Source organism: Polistes fuscatus, unplaced genomic scaffold (assembly GCF_010416935.1).
Source record: "Polistes fuscatus isolate 324 unplaced genomic scaffold, CU_Pfus_HIC Scaffold12, whole genome shotgun sequence".
NCBI classification, from domain to species: domain Eukaryota; kingdom Metazoa; phylum Arthropoda; class Insecta; order Hymenoptera; family Vespidae; genus Polistes; species Polistes fuscatus.
Window position 1 is genome coordinate 2892057 of NW_025113020.1, and position 22551 is coordinate 2914607.

The 22551-nt window shown below is 24.9% G+C and overlaps 1 protein-coding gene across 1 annotated transcript; it reads right to left on the reverse strand.

Annotated features, from left to right (window-relative positions):
• Positions 1-15741: 15741 nt before the first annotated feature.
• Positions 15742-16296, reverse strand: LOC122513160. The gene has a single exon (XM_043629432.1). The coding sequence runs from the start codon at positions 16294-16296 to the stop codon at positions 15742-15744; it is 555 nt and encodes a 184-aa protein (XP_043485367.1).
• Positions 16297-22551: the final 6255 nt, after the last annotated feature.

Sequence of the window (22551 nt, forward strand, 5' to 3'; positions counted from 1 at the left end):
AGGAACATTTACTAATAATACTAAAATTACCGTTTATACTATAACGTAGTTTTACCAAAATTAAAATATTTAATTTATTTATTTTATTTAATAATAACGTGCACGATAATTATATTGAAATAGAATGTCATATTCTTATTGTAAATTTTTTCTTGTTATCCTAATTTAGGTATTAATATGAACAGAGTAAACTTGCTTTGTTTTAGCATATGTCATAATTCACAGTACAAATAAACAATTGTGTGCTCGTCGAAAATTACTTAAAGTTGTGTTGTTCTTCGATTAACCGAGTAACTTAAAAATATTGAAGAAATGAAATTTATTGATTGCTGAGTAGCCAAAATCAATTATTCTTCGTTGTCTTTTTATTTTTTTATGTTCGAGTTAAGTATATTTGTATTAAATTATTTTACTTGGAAGATGATTCTCCTGATTTTTGATTCTTCGTAAGTTCCCTTTGCTTGGCTATAGCTACTGCCGTATCTAAGGATATGTTTTTATCTTTTTCCAATAAAGTTTTCGTTTCCTTGTCTGATAATCCTGCTATGAATTGATTCTTTAATTCAACCGAATTTTTAATGAAAGGAGTGCATTTACTGTATAACTCTCTTAATGCAAGGACATAATGTTCTACAGGTTCATGTGGCAATTGCTTTCGATATAGATAACGATAATTTGTTACCTCAGTTCCTCTATATCCGAAATAATTCAGCGACAGGGTTATAAGCTGATGGTATTGAAGTTCAGAATGGTCGGAAGGAGATATTTTTATTTTTGCAAGGAACGAAGGTTCCAACATATGTAATAAATACTTAACCTTCTCATCATCTCCTATGTTAGACATTTCGAGTACGTATTCAAAATTGTTTAGCCATATTAGGAAATTCATATATCTATGCTTGAATTTACGGAATTCCGATTGTTTGAAAATTACACCCTTCTCTGTTAGATCCATTAAACACAATGTTTAATTGACAATTCAAAGCTTTTGATTATTATATCAGGTTATTTAATAACTTGTTAAATTTTCTTTGTTGTTTCGTTAAATAACTTTCTCTGTTGAACACTTTGTATTTTTCGTAATAAACTTGGAAATTTTTTTTGTTTTTCTGGAAAATTTAACACTTTATACTTATAATTATTTATTTTAATGCACACGAGAGATAATTTAGAGTGTCGAATTGTAGGTTAAAAGTTTTTGTTACTACTGTATTATGTTAACAAGAATAAAAATAGAAAAATTGTAGCATATATCCTGACTGTCTTAGATACAATGATCGATTCTGTATTTAAAATTAACTGTTCTATGACATAAGAGGCAAGGAAATGATGTTTAGAACCTAAAATTTGTCCTTGATTAAAGTTTCAATAAATTTCAGCATTACAAACTGTTTATTGGGATTGAGAATTTGAATATCGAGTAATACTAACGTTTTCCAATTTACTTTTGAATTAATTTGTTGCGCTTCTGTTCGTATCATGCTTGTGTAAATTTTAAAATATTTTCAAAAATATTATCTTGTTTTTTATGTGTGCACTTTAATCCTAGGACATCTTTTTGCGTATTTGTTTGTAATAAAGATTGATTTTATTGTCGTACTGAAACTTTTTATTACTGATGTCGGATATATCCGAAATTTATCTGATTGCTTGTGTGTATAATGGTCATACATTTATTTACATTGTTTTACTAATATGAAACCCACAACGCCTGGTTTAAATAATTCGTACTATCATTTGTAAAAATGTTGTAAAAATACATTATTATAAATTATTCATCTTTAAGTAAACAAAAATATTTTTATTACAATTTAATTATGTAAAAATGCATACGAGGTGAAAATATTTGTTTTTTTTTTTGCAGATATCATATCACTATTAATTACAGGAATAGGAATATATGAAGTATCTGTAGTTTTTCTGATTAGCACAATTTTTACTTTAACGATTAGGATAACAAAAATTATTATACAAAAGTGAATTTACAACTTTTTATTTGTGTGTTACGGAGCTGGCGTTTCGTTGCAGACAGAACGCTTGTATTGAAAAGGTTAAAAAATCTAAATAGTTTCGCATACTTCGTCAGTTTTCACATTAATATTTTACCTAGATTCTAATTTTATTTTAAGATGCTGTTATAAATTATAATATTATCGTTTAGAGGACGTATCAATTTTCGTTTTTGTCTAAAAAACATTTATAATAAATAAAAAATATTACTTTGTTTATCTATGAAATAAAATAATTGTTACATAGAAATGATATCCCTAATAAACTTTGTTGCAAAAGATGCATTATTATTGTTTCCAATCTAAAACACAGCTTTACTGCATATTTCTACTTTTCTGCTCAACTATGATACAAATATTAAAAGAGTCAAATTGTTTCATCGTAATTTGTTAAACTATCTTAATATCCTCAAGCATATTTTAACGTATACCTAGAACATAAGTTGAATTCTAATTGATTCTCTTCATAAACCTAACCGTTTATAAAAGAAGAAGCAAGTAGGTACTTATTCAGTTCTTAAAAAATATTCTTTATCAGTGTATCAATATGATTGAATATTATAAATAGTTTATTGAAAATTGTGAATTTAAGCATCGATAAAAGTAATCAGTTACATATTTACTTTAGATTATAATTCTTCTTAAAATATCATTCTTTTGCAAACTTATAAGAATATTAATTATTGAAATCGTGTAATATGTTCTTCTTATACTTCGTTTTTCGTAATTTTATTGCCCATTTTTTATGCCAAGTAAGCTTGTACTTCAAACATTTAAAATATTTAATCAGGAATTTTCGTTACGTCAGTCTTTGTTTAAATAAACTAACTATATTCTGAGTTTTTAAAAGAATTCGAATAGGAATATATAGATTCTCAAAACTATAAAAAAAAATATATAAAAATAGAATTTCTTTAAATAACGGAATGATAGTAAATCAAATCTTTATTGAATTCATAAATGCAATTAATTGTTAACAATATTTATATAAAATATAAATACAAGTAATATTGTATATTATATGTATATGTATATAAGATTGCTTCGTGGTGTATACCGAAAATATTAATGTATAAAAATAACTCTAAATATTCGGTCTTTCACTGACGTGTTTTGAATGCATTTCAATTTTAATCTGTTAATCCCTAAATTCTCTAGTTTCTGTCTTATACAGTAGCATATATATATATATATATCTTACATAATTAACAAAAATATATATTTCACATATTTTTGGCAATATACTTATGTCTATACGGAAATCTATTATAAGTAATAATATACTTTAAAAGAATGTAGAATATTTTCCGTTTTCGTTTATTGAACATTTATTATTAATACTAAAATTATCGTCTACATTATAACGTAATGTTACCAAAATAAAAATATCTAGTAGTCGTAATATTGTGCACGATAATTATATTAAAATAGAATGTCATATTCTTGTAGATTTTTTCTTGTTATCCTAATTTAGGTATTAATATGAACAGAGTAAACTTGCTTTGTTTTAGCATATGTCACAATTCACAGTACAAATAAACAATTGTGTGCTCGTCGAAAATTTCGTAAAGTTGTATTGTTCTTCGAATAAGCGGGTAACTTCAAAATATAGAAGAAATGAAAATTATTGATTGCTAAACAACCAAAGTCAATTATGCTTCTTTGTCTTTTTATTTTTTTATGTTCGAGTTAAGTATATTTGTATTAAATTATTTACTTGATATTTTTTTTTTATTTTCTTTATTTTTGCCTGTTAGCAAGTTCACATTTCTTTGCGATAAATATTGTCGTATTCAATGACATGTTTTCACTATTTTTCAATAAAATTTTAGTTCTCTCGTCTAATAATCCTTCTATGAATCGATCCCTTATTGGAGCCAAATTTTTAAAATAAGGAGTGCATTTTACGTATAACTTTCTTAATCCAAGGGCATAGTGTTCTATAGATTCATATGGAAATTGATGTCGAAATAGATAACGACATTTTAGTGCCATTTTTCCTTTAAATTCCGAGAAAGTATCCTCCAACACGGTTATAATCTCATCGTATGAAAGATCAAAAAATTGGGAAGTAGACAATTTTTGTTTAATTTTCTCAAAGACCAAAGGATCTATCATATTTAATAAACACTTAACCTTTTCGTCATCTCCTGCGTTAGACATTTCGAATATATACTCAAAACTGTTTAGCCATCTTAAAAAAACCATCGTTTCTGGGTTGAACTTGGTGAACAAATATTCTTTAAATTCTACGCCCTCCTTGCTTATTTCCATTAAACACAATTTTTTATTGACAATTAAACAAGATTTCGATTTGTATATCACGTTATTTAATAACTTGTTAAATATTTTGATTTATACAAAATTTATGTTTTATTTTTAGAGTTATTTGTTTAATGCACATGAGAGGAAAATCGGAGTGTCGAATTGTATGTGAAATGTGTTTACTATAACGGTAGCACTAGAATAAAAATAGAAAAATACAAGAATATATACTTGCTGTCTTAGAGACAATGATTGATTTTGTATTTAAATTCTACCGTTGAATGGCAAGATAGATTAGGAAACGATATTTACTATATAAATTGTGTCCTTCATTAAAGTATCATTGTATTTCAGTTTAATAAACAGCTTATAGGGATTAAGAATTTGAACATCGAGAAATATCAACGGTTACCAATTTATTTCTGATTTAATTTATTGGCACTTCTGTTCATACCACGCTTATGTAAATTTTAAAGTATTTTCAGAATTATTATCCTGTTATCTGCATTTTAATATCTCCGATATTTTTTTGGGTACTTATTCATGACTGGAATAGATTCAATTGTCCGTATAGAAACCTTTTAATACTGATGCCGGATATAGCCGGTGGTCATCTGATTACCCGTGTGTAGAAGGGTCAAATATATTTTTACATTGTTTTATTAATATAAAACCTACAATGCCTGGTTAAAATACTGCGTACTATAATTTGTAAAAATGCGGTAAAAATTTATTAATATAAATTATTTACCTCCAAACAAAAGAATATAATTTTGTTACGATTTAATTATGTAAAATTGCATACGAGGTGAAAGTATTCATTTTCTTTTTTACAGGGATTATTTCACCACTAATGACAGGAATAGGTATTTATAATAAAATAATTGTAACATAGAAGTGATATCTCTCGTTAATAATAATTTTTATTGTATTAAAAAAAGATGCAGTGTTATTATTTACAATCCAAAATACAGCTTTATTACAAATGTTTTTTATTCTGCTCAACGAGGATACAAATATTAAAAGAGTCAAATTGTTTCATCGTAATTTATTAATCTATCTAAATATCCTCAAGCAAATTTTAACGTATACCTAGAACATAAGTTGAATTCTAATTGATTCTCTTCATAAATCTAACTGCTTATTAAAATAGAAAGCAAATACGCACTTAATCAGTCCTTAAAAAATATTCTTTATCAGTGTATCAATATTATTGAATATTATAAATTGTTTATAGAAAATTACCAATTAAATCAACGATAAAAGCGATCATATATTACTTATACATATTTACTTTTGATTATAATTCATCTTAAAATATCATTCTTTTGCAAACTTATAAGAATATTAATTATTGTAATCGTGGAATATGTTTTTCTTATTCTTCGTTTTTCGTAATTTTATTGCCCATTTTTTATGTTCAAGTATGATTTTATTTCAGATGTTTAAAATATTTAATCAGGAATTTCCGTTACGTCAATTATCGTATAAATAAACTAACTATATTCTGAGTTTTAAAAGAATTCGAATTGGAAGATATACAATCTCAAAAATAAAAAAAAATTTGTAGAAATAGTGTTGTTTTAAATAGCGGAATGATGGTAATTTAAATCTTTACTGAATTCGTAAATGCAATAAATTGTTAATGGTATTTATATAAAATATTATATATATATATTTATATATTATACATATACATATTATTAATGTATATTATAATATATATATATATAAGATTGCTTTGTGGTGCTTGTAGAAAATATTAATTTATAAGAATAACTCTAAAAACATTCTGTCTTTCACTGACGTGTATTAAATATATTTAAATTTTAATCTGTTAATGCCTAAATTCTTTAGTTTCAGCCTTATACAGTACCATACATAGATATATATATTTATATATGTATATATGTATATGTATATATGTATATATATAAATCTAACTTAATTAATAGAAAACACGTATTTTTTATATATTTTTGAAAATATACTCATTTATTTGCAAAAAATTATTATAAATAACAATATACTTTAAAAGGACATAGAACATTGTCCATTTTCGTTTAAGGAACATTTACTAATAATACTAAAATTACCGTTTATACTATAACGTAGTTTTACCAAAATTAAAATATTTAATTTATTTATTTTATTTAATAATAACGTGCACGATAATTATATTGAAATAGAATGTCATATTCTTATTGTAAATTTTTTCTTGTTATCCTAATTTAGGTATTAATATGAACAGAGTAAACTTGCTTTGTTTTAGCATATGTCATAATTCACAGTACAAATAAAAAAATGTGTGCTCGTCGAAAATTACTTAAAGTTGTGTTGTTCTTCGATTAACCGAGTAACTTAAAAATATTGAAGAAATGGAAATTATTTATTGCTGAGTAGCCAAAATCAATTATTCTTCGTTGTCTTTTTATTTTTTAATGTTCGAGTCAAATATAGTCGTAATAAATTATTTTACTTGGAAGTTTATTCTTATAAGTTTTGAACCACAATTTCCATTTGCTTGGCTATAGATACTGCCATACCTAAGGATATTTTTGTTTCAAATTCTTTCAATAAATCTCTCGTTCCCTCGTCTGATAATCCCCCTATGAATTGATTCTTTATTTCAACCGAATTTTTAATGAAAGGAGTGCATTTACTGTATAACTTTCTTAATGCAAGGACATAATGTTCTACAGGTTCATGTGGCAATTGCTTTCGATATAGATAACGAAATTTTGTTACCTCAGTTCCTCTATATCCGAAATAATTCAACAACATGGATATAAGCTGATGGTATTGAAGTTCAGAAGGGTCGGAAGGAGATATTATTTTAATTTTTTCAATGATCGAAGGTTCCAACATATGTAATAAACACTTAACTTTCTCATCATCTTCTATGTTAGACATTTCGAGTATGTATTCAAAATTGTTTAGCCATTTTATGAAATTCATATATCTATGGTTGAATTTACGGAATAGCGATTGTTTGAAAATTACACCCTCCTCTGTTAGATCCATTAAACACAATGTTTAATTGACAATTCAAAGCTTTTGATTATTATATCAGGTTATTTAATAACTTGTTAAATTTTCTTTGTTGTTTCGTTAAATAACTTTCTCTGTTGAACACTTTGTATTTTTCGTAATAAACTTGGAAATTTTTTTTGTTTTTCTGGAAAATTTAACACTTTATACTTATAATTATTTATTTTAATGCACACGAGAGATAATTTAGAGTGTCGAATTGTAGGTTAAAAGTTTTTGTTACTACTGTATTATGTTAACAAGAATAAAAATAGAAAAATTGTAGCATATATCCTGACTGTCTTAGATACAATGATCGATTCTGTATTTAAAATTAACTGTTATATGACATAAGAGGCAAGGAAATTATGTTTGGAACCTAAAATTTGTCCTTGATTAAAGTTTCAATAAATTTCAGCATTACACACTGTTTATTGGGATTGAGAATTTGAATATCGAGTAATACTAACGGTTTCCAATTTACGTTTGAATTAATTTGTTGCGCTTGTGTTCATATCATGCTTGTGTAAATTTTAAAATATTTTCAAAAATATTATCTTGTTTTCTATGTGTGCACTTTAATCCTAGGACATCTTTTTGCGTATTTGTTTGTAATAAAGATTGATTTTATTGTCGTACTGAAACTTTTTATTACTGATGTCGGATATATCCGAAATTTATCTGATTGCTTGTGTGTATAATGGTCATACATTTATTTACATTGTTTTACTAATATGAAACCCACAACGCCTGGTTTAAATAATTCGTACTATCATTTGTAAAAATGTTGTAAAAATACATTATTATAAATTATTCATCTTTCAGTAAACAAAAATATTTTTATTACAATTTTATTATGTAAAAATGCATACGAGGTGAAAATATTTGTTTTTTTTTGCAGATATCATATCACTATTAATTACAGGAATAGGAATATATGAAGTATCTGTAGTTTTACTTATTACCACAATTTTTTCGTTAACGATTAGGATAACAAAAATTTTCATACAAAAGTGAATTTACAACTTTTTATTTGTGTGTTATGGAGCTGGCGTTTCATTGCAGACAGAACGCTTGTATAGAAAAGGTTAAAAAATCTTAATAGTTTCGCATACTTCGTCAGTTTTCACATTAATATTTTATCTAGATTCTAATTTTAATTTAAGATGCTATTATAAATTATAATGTTATCGTTTAGAGGACGTAACAATTTTCGTTTTTGTCTAAAAAACATTTATAATAAATGAAAAATATTACTTTGTTTTTTCTATGAAATAAAATAATTGTTACATAGAAATGATATCCCTAATAAACTTTGTTGCAAAAGATGCAGTATTATTTTTTCCAATCTAAAACACAGCTTTACTGCATATTTCTACTTTTCTGCTTAACTAGGATACAAATGTAAAAATAATCAAATTGTTTTATCGTAATTTATTAAACTATCTAAATATCCTCACGCATATTTTAACGTATACCTAGAACATAAGTTGAATTCTATTTGATTCTCTTCACAAATTTTACTGTTTTTTAAAATAAGATGCAAATACGCACTTATTCAGTCCTTAAAATATATTCTTTGTTAGTGTATCAATATTATTGAATATTATAAATTGTTTATAGAAAATTACGAATTAAATCAACGATAAAAGCGATCATATTACTTATACATATTTACTTTTGATTATAATTCATCTTAAAATATCATTCTTTTGCAAACTTATAAGAATATTAATTATTGTAATCGTGTAATATGTTTTTCTTATTCTTCGTTTTTCGTAATTTTATTGCCCATTTTTTATGTTCAAGTATGATTTTATTTCAGATGTTTAAAATATTTAATCAGGAATTTCCGTTACGTCAATTATCGTATAAATAAACTAACTATATTCTGAGTTTTAAAAGAATTCGAATAGGAAGATGTACATTCTCAAAAATATAAAAAAAATTTGTAGAAATAGTGTTGTTTTAAATAGCGGAATGATGGTAATTTAAATCTTTACTGAATTCATAATTGCAATAAATTGTTAATGGTATTTATATAAAATATTATATATATATATATTTATTATACATGTACATATTATTAATGTATATTATAATATATATATATAAGATTGCTTTGTGGTGCTTGTAGAAAATATTAATTTATAAGAATAACTCTAAAAACATTCTGTCTTTCACTGACGTGTATTAAATATATTTAAATTTTAATCTGTTAATGCCAAAATTCTTTAGTTTCAGCCTTATACAGTACCATACATAGATATATATATTTATATATGTATATATGTATATGTATATATGTATATATATATCTAACTTAATTAATAGAAAACACGTATTTTTTATATATTTTTGAGAATATACTCATCTATTTGCAAAAAATTATTATAAATAACAATATACTTTAAAAGGACATAGAACATTGTCCATTTTCGTTTATGGAACATTTACTAATAATACTAAAATTACCGTTTATACTATAACGTAGTTTTACCAAAATTAAAATATTTAATTTATTTATTTTATTTAATAATAACGTGCACGATAATTATATTGAAATAGAATGTCATATTCTTATTGTAAATTTTTTCTTGTTATCCTAATTTAGGTATTAATATGAACAGAGTAAACTTGCTTTGTTTTAGCATGTGTCATAATTCACAGTACAAATAAACAATTGTGTGCTCGTCGAAAATTACTTAAAGTTGTGTTGTTCTTCGATTAACCGAGTAACTTAATAATATTGAAGAAATGAAATTTATTGATTGCTGAGTAGCCAAAATCAATTATCTTTCTTTGTCTTTTTATTTTTTTATGTTCGAGTTAAGTATATTGGTATTAAATTTTTTTACTTGGAAGATGATTCTTCTGATTCTTTATTCTTAGCAAGTTCCCTTTGCTTGACTATAGCTACTGCCATACCTAAGGATATATTTGTTTTATATTCTTTCAATAAATCTATCGTTCCCTCGTCTAATAATCCATCTATGAATTGATTCTTTATTTCAACCGAATTTTTAATGAAAGGAGTGCATTTACTGTATAACTTTCTTAATGCAAGGACATATTGTTCTATAGGTTCATATGGCAATTGTTGTCGATATACATAACGAAAATTTGATACCTCAGTTCCACTATATCCGCAATAATTCAACAACATGGATATAAGCTGATGGTATTGAAGTTCAGAAGGGTCGGAAGGAGATATTATTTTAATATTTTTAAGGATCGAAGGTTCCAACATATGTAATAAACACTTAACCTTCTCATCATCTTCTATGTTATACATTTTGAGTATATATTCAAAATTGTTTAGCCATCTTATGAAATCCATATTTTTTAGGTTGAACTTACGGAATACCCATTGTTTGAAAATTACACCCTCCTCTGTTAGATCCATTAAACACAATGTTTAATTGACAATTCAAAGGTTTTGATTATTATATCAGGTTATTTAATAACTTGTTAAATTTTCTTTGTTGTTTCGTTAAATAACTTTCTCTGTTGAACACTTTGTATTTTTCGTAATAAACTAGGAAATTTTTTTTGTTTTTCTAGAAAATTTAACACTTTATACTTGGAATTATTTATTTTAATGCACACGAGAGATAATTTAGAGTGTCGAATTGTAGGTTAAAAGTTTTTGTTACTACTGTATTATGTTAATAAGAATAAAAATAGAAAAATTGTAGCATATATCCTGACTGTCTTAAATACAATGATCGAATCTGTATTTAAAATTAACTGTTATATGACTTAAGAGGCAAGGAAATGATGTTTGGAACCTAAAATTTGTCCTTGATTAAAGTTTCAATAAATTTCAGCATTACAAACTGTTTATTGGGATTGAGAATTTGAATATCGAGTAATACTAACGGCTTCCAATTTACTTTTGATTATATTTGTTGCGCTTTTGTTCGTATCATGCTTGTGTAAATTTTAAAATATTTTTAGAAATATTATCCTGTTTTCTATGTGTGCACTTTAATCCTACGACATCTTTTTGCGTATTTATTTGTAATAAAGATTGATTTTATTGTCGTACTGAAACTTTTTATTACTTATGCCGGGTATATCCGAAATTTATCTGATTGCTTGTGTGTATAATGGTCATACATTTATTTACATTGTTTTACTAATTTGAAACCCACAACGCCTGGTTTAAATAATTCGTACTATCATTTGTAAAAATGTTGTAAAAATACATTATTATAAATTATTCATCTTTAAGTAAACAGAAATATTTTTATTACAATTTAATTATGTAAAAATGCATACGAGGTGAAAATATTTGTTTTTTTTTGCAGATATCATATCACTATTAATTACAGGAATAGGAATATATGAAGTATCTGTAGTTTTACTGATTACCACAATTTTTACTTTAACGATTAGGATAACAAAAATTTTCATACAAAAGTGAATTTACAACTTTTTATTTGTGTGTTACGGAGCTGGCGTTTCATTGCAGACAGAACGCTTGTATAGAAAAGGTTAAAAAATCTTAACAGTTTCGCATACTTCGTCAGTTTTCACATTAATATTTTACCTAGATTCTAATTTTATTTTAAGATGCTATTATAAATTATAATATTATCGTTTAGAGGACGTAACAATTTTCGTTTTTGTCTAAAAAACATTTATAATAAATAAAAAATATGACTTTGTTTTTTCTATGAAATAAAATAATTGTTACATAGAAATGATATCTTTAATAAACTTTGTTGCAAAAGATGCAGTATTATTGTTTCCAATCTAAAACACAGCTTTACTGCATATTTCTACTTTTCTGCTTAACTTGGATACAAATGTAAAAATAATCAAATTGTTTTATCGTAGTTTATTAAACTATCTAAATATCATCAAGCATATTTTAATATATACCTAAAAAAAAAATAAATGTATACTTTAAAAAATATTCTTTATCAGTGTATCAATATGATTGAATATTATAAATAGTTTATTGAAAATTATGAATTTAAACAACGATAAAAGCAATCGGTTACACATTTACTCATAATTATTATTCGTCTTAAGATATTATTCTATTGTAAACTTGTAAGTATATTATGAATTGTAATCGTGTAATATGTTTTTCCTACTTTGTATAATTGAAATTTTATGGCGCATATTTCATGATGAATTAAACTTGAATTTCAGACATTTTAAATTTCTAATAATGAATTCTTGTTACGTTAATCTCTGTATAAATATCCTATATTGTATAACTATAATCTGTTTTTTTAAGAATCAGAATAGAAATAAATATATTTTCAAAAATATAAAAAAAATAACACATAGAAATTATGTATTTTCAAATAGCGAAATTTAATGTTAATTAAGATATTTATTAAATTTATAAATGCAATATATTGTTTAATGTATATATGTACTTACAATATATAATATACAAATAATATTTAATATATATATATTATATACATATGATTGCTTTGTATACGTCGGATATAAATACTTATGTATAAGAGTAAACACAAATAATTTGTCTTTCACATCAAATACGTTAATACGCATTCAAATTTCTGAATCTTGACCAATCTTCAATTTACAGAAGCATATATGTATATATCCTATGTATAATTAAGAAAAAAGATATATATTTTATTTCTTTTTTCAAAGCTATTATAAATAATAATATACCTTAAAAGAACAAATTATTCTTACTATTTTTTTCTAGCGAACTTTAACAATTAATACAAAATTTAAAATTTACAATATAACGCAGTGTTACCAAAATTAAAATATTTAATCGTCGTAATAACGTGCAGGATAATTATATAAAAATAAAATGTCATTCTTATCGTAGATTTCTTCTCGTTATCCTAATTTAGGTATCAATATGAGTGAAGTAAACGTTCATTGTTTTTGCACATGCCACAATTTACAGTGAAAATAAATAATTGTGTATTCGTCGAAGATTTCATTATGTTGTATTGTTGTTATATCAATTAAGAAACTTATGAACTATTTGTGAACTTATTGTGAAACTTATGAAGTATCTATGAACTTTAAAATTACTGTTTTCTGAACAGCCAAAGTCAAATATACTCCTTTGTCTTGTGTTTCTAAATGTTTGAATGAAATATAATTGCATTAAGTTATTTTATTTGAAATATGATTTCGTTTATTTTTGATTCTTAGCAAGTTCCCTTTGCTTTGCGATAAATACTACCATAGGAAATGATATATTATCATGCTTTATTAACAAAGTTTTAATTTCCTGGTCTGCTAATCCTCTTATGAATTTATGTCTTAGGTTAGCCATATTTTTAATGCTAGGAGTACATTTACTTAGTAACTTTCTTAAAGCATGTACGTAGTGATCTACAGATTCATCCGGTAATTGATTTCGATATGTAAAACGAAGATTAGCAGCCTCTCTTCCTTGAAAATGCGAGCAAGTATTCTCCAACAGGATTATGAGATCATTGTATGATAAATCATAAGGGTCAGAAGGAAATACTATTTCCTCAATTTTCTTAATAACACAAGGATTCAACATATTTAATAAATATTTAACCTTTTCACCTTTCTTTATATTCGCCATTTCGAGTTTATACTCGAAACTATTTATCCATCTTAGGAAAATCATCGATCGTGGGTTAAAGTTGCCAAGGAACCAACCTTCTTGTTGTTCACTATTCGAATTTTGATCCATTGTATATATAAACACAATATTTAATTGACAAATAAAAGCTTTTGATTTTTATATCACGTTATTTGACAACTTGTTAAATGTTTTTTTTTTTAAACTTTCACTTTTGAACACTTTGTAGTTGTTTTCGTAATCAACGCTTAGAAAACTTATCTCTTTTTTTTTGTAGAATTTAATGTTTTATATATTAGAATTATTTGTTTAATGCACGAGAGAAAAATCAGAGTGTCGAATCGCAAGAGAAAAGTTTTGACTACAATTGTATAATGTTAACAAGAATAAAAATGTAAAAGTTCTAATGTATATCTTGTCTGATAGACTGTCTGATAAACAATGATCGATTCTGTATTTAAACTTAAATGTTAAATAGCAAGAAAGGTAGGGAAACGATATTTAAAATCTTAAATTTGTCCTTGATAAAAGTATCATGATATTTCAGTTTAATAAACAGCTTATAGGGATTTAAAATTCGAATATCGAGAAATACCAACAGTTCACAATTTACTTTTGAATTTAATTATTGTTCATGTAAAAATATCATGCTTATGAAAACTTCAAAGTATTTTTAATATTATATTTTTCTAGCGTGTTTTTACTGCACATTAATACTCCGATATCTTGTTGCGTTTTTACTTATGTTTGGGGCAGATTAAATTATCTATTCTGAAACTTTTTAATACTGATGCCGAAAATATTCAACATACATTTGATTATCTGTTTGTACGAGGGTCAAATAATGTTTCATATTGTTTTATTAATATGAAATTTACAATGCATGATCAAAGTACAGCGTACTGTAATTTTTGAAAATACTTTACTAATACATAATTTAGATTGTTCATCTCCAAATAAAAGAAAATATTTTTATTGTTATCTAATAAGCTAAAATTGCATAAGAGATGAAAATATATGCATTTTTTTAAGGTTTTATTTGACGTATATATATGAAGTATCGGTAGATTTATTGTTAAGCACAGTTTTTATTTAACATTTAGGAAAATTTTCATACAAAAAAGTGTTTTAACAACGTAGTATTTGTGTGTTTAGGAGCCAGAGTTTCATTACAGAGAAAACGCTGGTATCGAAAGGTTTAAAAAAATCAAAGTATTATAGTCTCGCATACTTTGTCAATTTTTACATAAATATTTTAACTAGATTTTGATTTTTTTTTTGAAGCTATTATAAATAACAATAATATCGTTTTAAGAAACAATTTACAATTTTTATTTTTATCTAAAAAACATTTTTAATAAAAAGAAAATATTACTTCCTTAGTATAATATCAATTAAAATAATTGTTATACAGAAATGCGAGTAAGAGTAATAGTTCTTAAACATTTTTAGAACGTAAAAGATTTTGGTTTACAACAAAAAATTCAGTTTTTTTACATTCTTCTTTTTTTTTGGTTTAACTATAATAATAATTTCATTTAAAAGAACAAATAATACTTTCCATTTTCTTCTATCGAATATATAAAATTAATATAAAATTTAACGTCATCAATATGAACGTAGTGTATTGGCTAACAAATAAAATCAAAAATAAAATTTATAATCATCACAATAAAAAACGTGTCGAATTATTGTATACAAATAAAAAAACATCATTAATTAGGGTAAACTGAGTAACTTCTAAGTATTAACGAATTGAAAATTATTTATTATTGAACAGCTAAAGTCAATTATGCTTCTTTGTCTTTTTATTTTTTATATTCGAGTTAAATATAGTCGGATTAAATTATATTACGTGAAAGATTAGTATTCTGATGTATTATTATTATCATTATTAGCAAGTTCCATTTGCTTTGCCATATATATTGTCAAATACTGTGACATGTTTTCATCACTTTGCAATAAAATTTTTGTTTTCTTGTGTAATATTCCTTTTATGAATTGTTTCTTTAGGTTAGCGGTATTTTGAAAGTCCGAAGAGCATTTACTTAATAATTTCCTTAATGCAAGGAAATAGTGTTCTATAGATTCTTCCGGTAATTGATGACGGTATTTATAACGATATTTTACTGAGTTTCCTTTACAAAAAGGAGAGTACGTATTCTCCAACAATGTTAAAATTTCATCGTATGGAACATCAAAAGGGTTGGAAGGAAATAATTTTTTCTGAATTTTCTTAAGGACGCAAGGTTCCAACATATTTAATAAAACTTTAACCTTGTCATTATCATTTGTCGTATTCGATATTTCGAGTATATATTCCAAACTATTTAGCCATCTTAGAAATACCATCGAATACGGGTTAAATCTGTTAAATAACCAGTTACCTATTTCTAAACAATTCGAATTTAGATCCATTTTTTTGTTCACGCAATATTTAATTGACAATTAAAAGATTTGGATTTTTATATCACGTTATTCAATAACTTGTTAGATGTTTTCTTTTTCCTTTGTTTAACTTTCACTATTGTACACTTTGTATTTTTCGTAATGAACTTAGAAAACTCATTTATATTTTTTTCTTTTAAATTTAATGTTTTATACTTAAACTGTAATTTTGTGCTTACACATATTTCCAAACCGTCTGAGAGACAATGATCGATTGTATATTTAAATCTTACTGTCGAATGACGAGATAGGCAAGAAAACGATATTTGGAACCAAACATTTGTCCTTGATGAAAGTGTCAATATATTACAGCATTACAAACAATTTATAGAGATTTTGAATTCGAACACCGAAAAATTCCAACAGTTACTATAATAATTTACTTTTCATTTTGTTTATTTCACTTTTGATGATGTCATGCTTATGTAAATTATAAATAATTTTCTAAATTGTGATGGTACAGCGTGTTCTTTACATTTTAATCTCCTGATATTTTATTGGATATTTATTTATGATGTGGGTTCAATCAATTACACCAGTTTACAGTACATCTGTTGTCGGAAAATGTTATACAGATTTCAAATATATAAGTAGAATTTTTTTTTCTCAGATATTAATTAAACGTTATCGATTAATAAATACGCATAAATGATAAAAATTACAAACAAAATAACTCGAACTGCACACAAATTTTTGAGGTTAGGTTTGACAAAAACAGCTCATAAGTGAACATTATCAACAATAAAATTCACGTCAACAGATAAAAAATTAAATTTTGTAGACTAGTTTTATCCATTCTGAAATTTTGTAGTACTAGTGCCGGATATATCCGACATCAATCTGATTACTTGTGTGTACTTTCGGCAAAAATATTATTTTATATTGTTTTAATTATATTAAATAAAACCATGCTATCTGTAGTTTGTAAAAATGATTAATATAGATTATTTATCTCTAAAAAGCTTCTTCTCTTGTTAACCTAACAAAGATACCATATGCCACAATTCACAGTACAAATAAATAATTGTGTATTCGTCGAAGATTTCGTTATGTTGTATTGTTGTTATATCAATTAAGAAACTTCAAAGTATTTATAAACTTAAAATTACTGGTTGTAAAACAGCCAAAGTCAAATATGCTTCTTTGTCTTGTATTTCCAAATGTTAGGATGAAATAATGTCGCATTAAATTATTTTATTCGGAAGATGATTCCGCAGTTGGATATTTTTTGTCCTAAATTCCATGTCCTTGGCGATAGATATTGCCGTAACAAATGATATGTCTCCTTTTGATTTCAATACAGTTCTAACTTCCTCGTCTTGTAATCCTTCTATGAATCGATCCTTTATGTAATATGCGATCCTAATGGGAAGAGAGGTTTCACTAAATAACTTCATCAATTCATTGACGTAATGACTCACAGGTTCATTTGGTAATTGATTTCGAAACAGATAACGATAGTCTATTGCTCTTCTTCCATGAAATGCCGAATATGTTCTCTCTAATATGGATATAAGTTCATTGTATGAAAGTTCATCAGGTTTGGAAGGTGCACATTTTTCCTGAAGTTTCGTTAGAACAGAAGGATTTACCATATGTAATAAAAATTTACTCTTATGTTCATCCTCTACATTTGAAAGCTCGAATATATACTCGAAACTATTTTGCCAAAGTAGAAAGTTCATCGTTTCTGGATCAAACTTGCTATGTAAATAGTTTGCTACATATGCACTAATCATTTCGTCAGCTATTGCACACTTTATTTTATTGATCAGTTTTATTATCTAGTTTTTCTTCTTTATAAGTACTTAACTTTAAAAACTATTTCCTTTTTTTGACGAATTTTAACGCTTTATAATAACAATTATTCGTTTAATTTATGAATGAAGAATCTTAGTGTCTTATTGAAGGTAAAAAGTTTTTGCCACAGCTAAATAAATTTAAAAAGAAACAAAATTTAAATGTTCTAACATATATCCTAACTGTCTGATCGATTTGTTATTTAAACTTGATTATTATATGAAAGGAGAGGCAGGGGAATGATATTTAATATATAAACTGTGTCCTTGATTAAAGTATCATGATATTTCAGTTTTATAAACAGTTTATAGGGATTAAGAATTTGAACATAGAGAAATATCAACAGTTACTAAGTTACATTTTTATTTATTTATTTTGCTTTTGAAGATGCCATATGCTTATATAAACTTTAATATATTTTCAAAATTATAATCGTGTTCTGTGTATTTAGATTCTTTGATATTTTTTGCTTTGGGCACATATTTATGTTTATATCCGCATCAATTTTCCAAATATTTGCTGTCTACTTCTTCAATATTCACATAAATATCTTTACTATATTATGTACTTTTTTGGAAGTTATTATAAATATTAAAATCGTTATAATCCTATTACTGCTATGGACGCTTATATGCGTTTGGTAAATGTTGTCAACGTTGTCTGTCGATGCATATATATATTTTTCAATATGAATGTAAAATAATGTAATCATATTAGTTTGCATTTTGATTATTGTTTTGTGTCTTGTCATATGGCAATTATATAATTTATAAAAACTTTAATTATAAAATACAATTTATTATTAGATCTGTTTAATAATATCAATTAATGGATACAGTTGCATTAATAATTTACTATTTCATACCTACAAACCACTTTAGTTAAAAGTATTCAGTGCTTAAAGGTTAAGGAACAATTAACAATTTTCGTTTGTGTCTATCAAACATTTACAATGGATAAAAATTATTACTTCTTTTTGGTATCTATTAAAATAAATGCTATATAGAAAGAAGATTGAGAATTATAATTTTTAACTATTGTAAAAGAATGCAAAATTATTGTTTACAAGTTAGAACAAAGCTTTATTACAAACTCCTTATTTTTAATTTTGTTAAAGTACCAATATGAACTTAGTTAACATGCATTATCATATTATATTAATCAAAAAATGATTACTCATTGTTAACAAGTTAAAACAAAGCTTTATTACAAATTTCTTCTTTTTAACTCTGCTAAAATATCAATATGAACGTTATCAACTTGCATTATTATAATCTATGAAACATTTTCTAAATTATAAAATATATTTTGACATATATCTTAAATTTCAGGTAGATGTTAATAGATTATGTTTTTAAATTAAACTGTTTAATAACAAGAGATGTAAATAGGCACATATTAAGTCTTTAAAATATGTTCTTTATTAAAGTATCAATATGATTGAGCATTATAAGCAGTTTGTAGAAAACTATGAATTTCAAAATTGACAATTAGCAACAGTTAATCAGTAATTGTTGTTTATGATCCTTAAAAAAATAATATACCTGTGTAAATTTAAAAGTATATTTGAAAAAATTGTAAATCTGCTGCTTGTTCACATTACCTTGACTCCTGCATATCTTATTACATATTTTTCTTGTTCAAGTTCCAATTTCAGATTTTTAAAATATCTAATCATGACTTTTTGTTATGTTAATCCTTAGGTAAATACTTAATACATTCTGAGTTTTTCAATAACTTGAGTAGAAGTATACATATTTTTAGAAATAAAAAATAAATACGTGTTAATTATGAATTTAAAAATAAACGATGATGGTATAGGTTATATATTTATTAAAATTATAAATGTAATATACACTGTTAACTATATATATAATAATAATAATAATAATAATACATAATATAATATAATATCATATGTATATATCCTAAATCATTTTAAACGAATATATACTTTATATATTGTTAACAGTATATTTATGTCTTCATACGGAAAGTTACTATAAATAATAATAAATTTTAATCAAACAAATAATACTTTCCGTTTTCGTCTAAAAAAACACTTACAATTAACAGACAATTAACGTCAATGTAGTGTTACAAAAAAATAAGATGAAAAAATTAAAAGTTTTAATCATATCAATAACGTGCAGAATAATTGTATTAAAATAAAAACACATGCTTCTTGTAAACATTTTCTCGTTATCCTAACAAAGTTACTAATATCAAATAAATTAATTTGTTTTATCAAAGCATATATCATAATTTGCATTACAAATAAAAATTTAGGTGTTCTTCGAGGATTCCGTAATGTCAATTATAATTCCTTCTAATGTATTTCTTTATGTTTCGGTGAAATAAAGTAGCATTAAATTGTTTTACTTGGAATATAATATCCCATTTTGTTTATTCTTAAAAAGTTCCCATTGCTTTGCTATAGCTACTGTCATAGCGAATGACATGCTTTCATCATTTTCCAATAAAGCTTTAGTTTCTTTGTCAAATAATCCATCAATGAATCGAGCCTTTAGGTTATCATTTGTTTTCAATGCAGGAGTGCATTTACTAGATAATTTTCTTAAAGCAAGAACGAAATTTTGTATAGGTTCTTGCGGTAATTGGTTCCGAATAAAAAAACGATAGTTGGCTGCTAACTCGTCGTGTAAAAATGAGTACGAATTTTCTAAATGTGATACAAGTACATCGTATGAAAGATCGAAAGGGTTGGAAGGTGCTAATTTTTGACTGATACTCATAAAAACCGATTCGTTTAACATATATAATAATGTTTTAACCTTGGCATCGTCATCTATTTTCGCAGCACCAATTAGATATTCAAATGAATTTAACCATTCAAGAATCTCGAATGTATCTGGATTAAATTGTTCAAGTATATATAGTCCTACGTTTGTGTGTAACACGAATTGCATTGTTCCAGATGACATTTTATTGCGAGTAAAGGCCTTCGATTTTTATATCACCTTATTTGACTACTCGTCAACAGTACTTTATAGGATCCTCTGTTTCACTTTCACTAACGAACACTTTATATTTTGTCGTAATGAACTGAGAAAATTTATTTCGTTTCTAAAGATTTTAACGTTTTTTTACTAATAATTATTTGTTTTATGTTTTGAAAAAAACATTTTTATCACAACTACATAATGTCAACTGTAATAAAGATATAAACGTTCTAACATATATATCTTAACTGTTGGATAGAAAATGATCGATTCTGTAGTTAAATTTAAATGAAAGGAGAGGCAAAGGGGACGATATTTAACACCTAAAATGTGTCCTTGATTAAAGTATCAATTTTATTTCAAAATTATAAACAGTTTACAATGTATTGTTGATTTAAACATCGACATATGCCAACAATTATCGATGTTTTCTTATTTATTAGTTGTCTGAAAATTTCATACTTTTGTAAACTGAATATTTGAAAAATTATAATTGTACAATGTATTCTTTGAACTGTGAACATTTGATATTTTGATACGCATTTGTTTATTACTAGGGTCGCATATACTATTAATATATAAATAATCTAAGCAGTTTCGTTTACTGTTATTATCTTTACATAAATATTTTAATTACATTCGGTAATATTTGCAGAGAATTATTATATTATAAATAATAATAAAATTTTTTTAAAGGAAAAATTATACAAATTTTCTTTATTGCTTAACGAACTTTTACAAAATGATAAATACTATTACATCTTCTATATAAATTAATATAAAAGTATAAATAAATATAGAATATATATGTAAAAGTAAATATATAATTATAAATTTAATCTAGACATGATATCAAGAATTAAAATTTTTTATCATGCGATAGTAAGTAATGTTATTGTTTACCGACAAAAACACAATTTCATAGGATGCTTTTTCTTTTTAACATAGGTAACAATATTAATAATGTCAACATGTTTTATCATATTCTACGTAACAAATCATATTTTAAATAAAAACTTTTCGTATTCGTAGATGATTTCGTAATGTTATAACGTGTCATTCAATTAAAAAAAAAATAATAAGAAATTTCATGAAATCAACTAGGATAAAATTAACAATAATTGTATAACAATAGCGGGATACATTCCTTTGTCTTGTATTTTGTTTATTTTCCTGGTCAATACGTTGACCAATTGAGTAGACTTGTAAAAATACTTAATTTATTTCATTTGCAATTGCATGAAGTTCCAATTGCTGAGCCAAAGCTACTGCTCTAGCAAATGTTAAATTTTCTGTATGAAGCAACAAAAATTTGATGGTTTCGTCTCTTAATCCGTTTATGAATCGTACCATTAAATTTGAAGGATGTCGAATGATATAACTGCCTTTACTAGATAACTTTCTTAAAGCAAGGACGTAATGTGGTACACTTTCACCAAAAAATTGATCTCGATGTAAAAAA

What these genes read in the sequence shown, in the direction of transcription:
- LOC122513160 (XM_043629432.1), bottom strand. Translation starts at nt 16,296, where the DNA reads ATGGATCTAAATTCGAATTGTTTAGAAATAGGTAACTGGTTATTTAAC.